The sequence below is a fragment of the Rhea americana genome, unplaced genomic scaffold (assembly GCF_003343005.1).
Source record: "Rhea americana isolate MKP2758 unplaced genomic scaffold, rheAme1 scaffold_117, whole genome shotgun sequence".
NCBI lineage: Eukaryota > Metazoa > Chordata > Aves > Rheiformes > Rheidae > Rhea > Rhea americana.
In genome coordinates, this window is record NW_028185228.1 from 244,534 (window position 1) to 247,946 (window position 3,413).

A 3,413-nucleotide genomic window follows, 5' to 3' on the forward strand; every position below is an offset into this window, starting at 1 on the left:
CCCGTGGCTGTGTGTGTTGTCCTCCGCAGAAAGCTAGGGGCTGCGTCCAGTTTGCCTCCAAGATAATTTGGGCTTTTCACGTGCTCTTTGCCCCAAGAGTTGCTACTSAACGCGAAAAAATCGTCAGTCCCGKGGTTTGTCTTTACTCAAAATTTCTCAGCAGCTTCCTCCTCGTGAGACGACTCACCTGTCCCTGCTTTGCTCTGTCCCGCCTTTAAGCCCCCGTCACTTTCGTGTGTGCCCCCCGCGGCCGGAGGCGCCCCCGGTGCGCGGCTCCGCGCCGCACCGCACCGCTCCGCGGGCGGGCGCGCAGTGCCGCGCGGGGCTCGGCGCGGGCGGCGGCCGTCGCATCCTGAGCTCGGCGCTGGGCTCCCCGGCTCCCGCGGAGCCCCTCCGCCCCCGGGCGCATCTGCGGGCCCCGGAGCGCCGGCCGGGAGCCGCGCTGTAGCGGGGCAGGCAGGGAAGGAGGGACGGGACGGGACGGGTCGGGACGGGACGGGAGGGGGGTGTCACCTCGGCGCAGCGCGGCTCGGTGCCCCCCCTCACTCCTCCCACCCAGGAGTGCTGCCTCTTAACCCCCGGGAGCCTCCCTCCCGCCAAGCACTGCTCCGCGCCGCACAACGCGCGTTGATGACAAAAAAATACATTATCCGCCGCGCTCAGCCATGAGCTGTTTGGATGTTATGTACCAAGTCTACGGGCCTCCCCAGCCGTACTTCGCAGCAGCCTACAGCCCCTACCACCAGGTAGGCGCGGGGGCAGCGGTGAAGAGGTACCGGGTGGGAGGGGTGTCCTCTGGAGGATGGCCGTCTGGGGCCTTACCAAAAGGAAAAAGGGAAAAGGAGAAGGGGAGGGGAAAGGGTGGGGAAGCTCTGGGAGGCTGCGATGGTGATCGGAGCAGGACCGCATCCCACCTTCGCGCGGGGCCCGGCCGGCTGCTCGCCCGGGGYATGTCCGCCGGCGGCGATTTAAGGTCTGCGGGCTGCTTGGGGAGCGGGATTTTAGCCCTCGGTGGGTTTTTCGGTGTCGGGCGTTTTTTTGTTCGGTTGGTTTTGGTTTGGTTGGTTGGTTTCTGTGCGGTTTGGGGGTTCTTTTTTCTTTCTTGCACCGAGAGGGGCTCCAGGCGAGCGCCGCGGCGAGGGCAGCGGTGCCGGTGGCTCGGGGCCCCAGGCGGCACTYGGGGGCGGCTCGGGGCCGCGGGGGCATCCTGCAGCCGCCGCGGCGAAAAGCCTTGCCGGTCCTGACTGCCGGGTGCTATTTCACCACCCCTCTGCGATGGGGGGCCGGAGGGGACGCTCCGGATTTTCTCTCTTGAAGGCGTGGGGGGAGGGGATGTGAGGGAGCCGCGGAACCCCGAGGAGGAGGTTGTCGGGTTTCTCCGGCTGCTTTGCGGGGCAGGAAGCCCCGGCTCCGGGGGGTGCTTAAGGCTTCGGGAAGGGAGCGGCATCCCGGGGATGCTCCCCGCTCCCGGGGCCCGCACGGCTCGGCGCTGTCCCACGGGGGGGGGGGGGGGGGCTGCGGCTAGGAATAAAGTCTCGCCACCGAGCAGCATGCAGCTCAGTCCGGGTTAGCAAGGGGATCGATTAATCCCAGGATTTCGATAAAATGACACTGCCAGACGCGAGAGTATTCCGTAGCATATAAAGTCCATCGAGAACTTTGCAGCCCAGGGTGTTCGCTGTCCCATCAAGATCCCAGATCATTTTCTCCGGGCTGCACCTGTCGGACAATACTTTCTAGCTCTGGGTTTTTCTCTTTTCCTCCTCCTCCATCTTATTCCTTCCAGAAATGGAAAGCGGGATATCTCAGCAAACGAAAAAGGGGATCCATAGAGACTGAAGCACCCCGGGTCCCCGGCGGGCGGCAGCTCCGGCCCTGCAGGGCCGGCGCCAGGCGGTCCCGCTGCGCCTCGCCCCCCGCGGCTCTGCGCAGCCCCTGGCGTGCTGCAGCCCGTGTGACACGGGTCTCCGTGACCCACCTCCAGCGCCTGGCACAGGGCCCGGAATACCTGTTACAAATAGCAAATGATGTCTTCCCCCACCTTGCCTCCCCCCTTCCCCACTGCTCCGTGACATTATTTAGGGGGATGATTACTACCTCAATGGTCGAGCCGGCAGCCAAGTGGAAAGGCGGTCATCATGAAGGAGTGACATTATTAAATATCTCGCGTGTCTTGGGCCCAGGCGCTGACTGGGCTCCCGCCCGCCCGCCTCCTCGGTGCTTCCCCCCGCCGCCMGGCCCAGATCGGCCCGGCCCGGTCCGGCGCCGCTCCGCCCGCAGCGCCCAGCCCGCTCCGCGCCCCATCACTCATTTCTAGGAAGCTCCAGGCAGCTGCGAACACGCTAACGCTGATAAAGAAAATATGGGAAACATCCAGCAAGCTGCTGAATGCTCTTTCTTCTTCTTCTTCTTCTTTTCTCCTTCTCAACGGAATCCAGTAAAAACAGTTTAATCTTGTAGGAAATACCTGGAGCTTATTGCTTGCCAAGGAAATGCTTTTCGTCCTGAAGTGTGTTTGAGGCTGCCAGCCCTTTCCCCCCGCTTCCTCCTCCTCGCCGCTGTGGTTTACAGGACACTTCGGGGGGCAGATTTTGCCGGCAGTCACATCTGTGCGAGCCGGGGTGAGGGGCCGCATCTCGCCCCCGCGGCGGCCGCAGCGCCCCGACTGCCAGCCCGCAAAACGCCTTCGTGTGCGGGGCTCCGGGCTGTGAGCTCAGCCCGCCGCTGCCTTTGCAGCCCCGTCCGGCCGCGCTCTCCGCCCCACACGGAGCCCCCTTGCACCAGCCGCTCCCGCATCTCCCGCGGTCGGAGCTCCAGGCGCATTTGCAGGTTTTTCGCTGCCCCCCTCGGGACGGGGGGGTGCAAAGATGTAGCGATGGGGGGAGCGGGTAGGGGGAAGGACGATGAGTTGCATCGTCGGGGCAGGCTGCGGGAGCGGCACGGGGGAGGCTGGGGCAGCTGGACCTGCGGCCGGTGTCCCGGGCTCCGCTGCACGGCATAACCGCCTGCGTTTTGTTTTTTTCTTTCCCCTCTCCTCTCCTCTCCCCTCCCCTCTCCTCTCCTCTCCTATCCTTCCCCCACCGCCCGACAGAAACTCGCCTTTTACTCCAAAATGCAAGAAGCCCCGGAGAGCGGCAGCAGCGCCAGCACCAGCAGCTCCTTCTCCAGCCATGCCCCGGCCAGCATCAAGGAGGAGGACTGCAGCCCCGAGAAGGAGCGACCCCCCGAGGCCGAGTACATCAACTCCCGGTGCGTCCTCTTCACCTACTTCCAGGGGGACATCAGCGCCGTGGTGGACGAGCACTTCAGCCGGGCGCTCAGCCAGCCCAGCAGCTTCTCGCTCGGCAGCGCGAAGGCGGCGCGGAACGCCGGCTCCTGGCGGGGTGAGCGCAGGGCGCCGCGCAGGGGCGCGC

The 3,413-nt window shown here is 65.2% G+C and overlaps 1 protein-coding gene across 2 annotated transcripts in view; it reads left to right on the forward strand.

Annotated features, from left to right (window-relative positions):
- The first annotated feature begins 662 nt into the window (after window positions 1–662).
- VGLL2 (vestigial like family member 2) overlaps window positions 663–3,413 on the forward strand; it is a 6,878-nt gene continuing 4,127 nt past the window's right edge. For both annotated transcript variants that reach the window (XM_085318367.1, XM_085318358.1), the window contains exons 1-2: window positions 663–746; window positions 3,092–3,383. In XM_085318367.1, coding sequence (XP_085174493.1) covers window positions 666–746; window positions 3,092–3,383 — 373 coding nt within the window. In that variant the 5' untranslated portion in view covers window positions 663–665. The remainder of the gene's footprint in view (window positions 747–3,091; window positions 3,384–3,413) is intronic.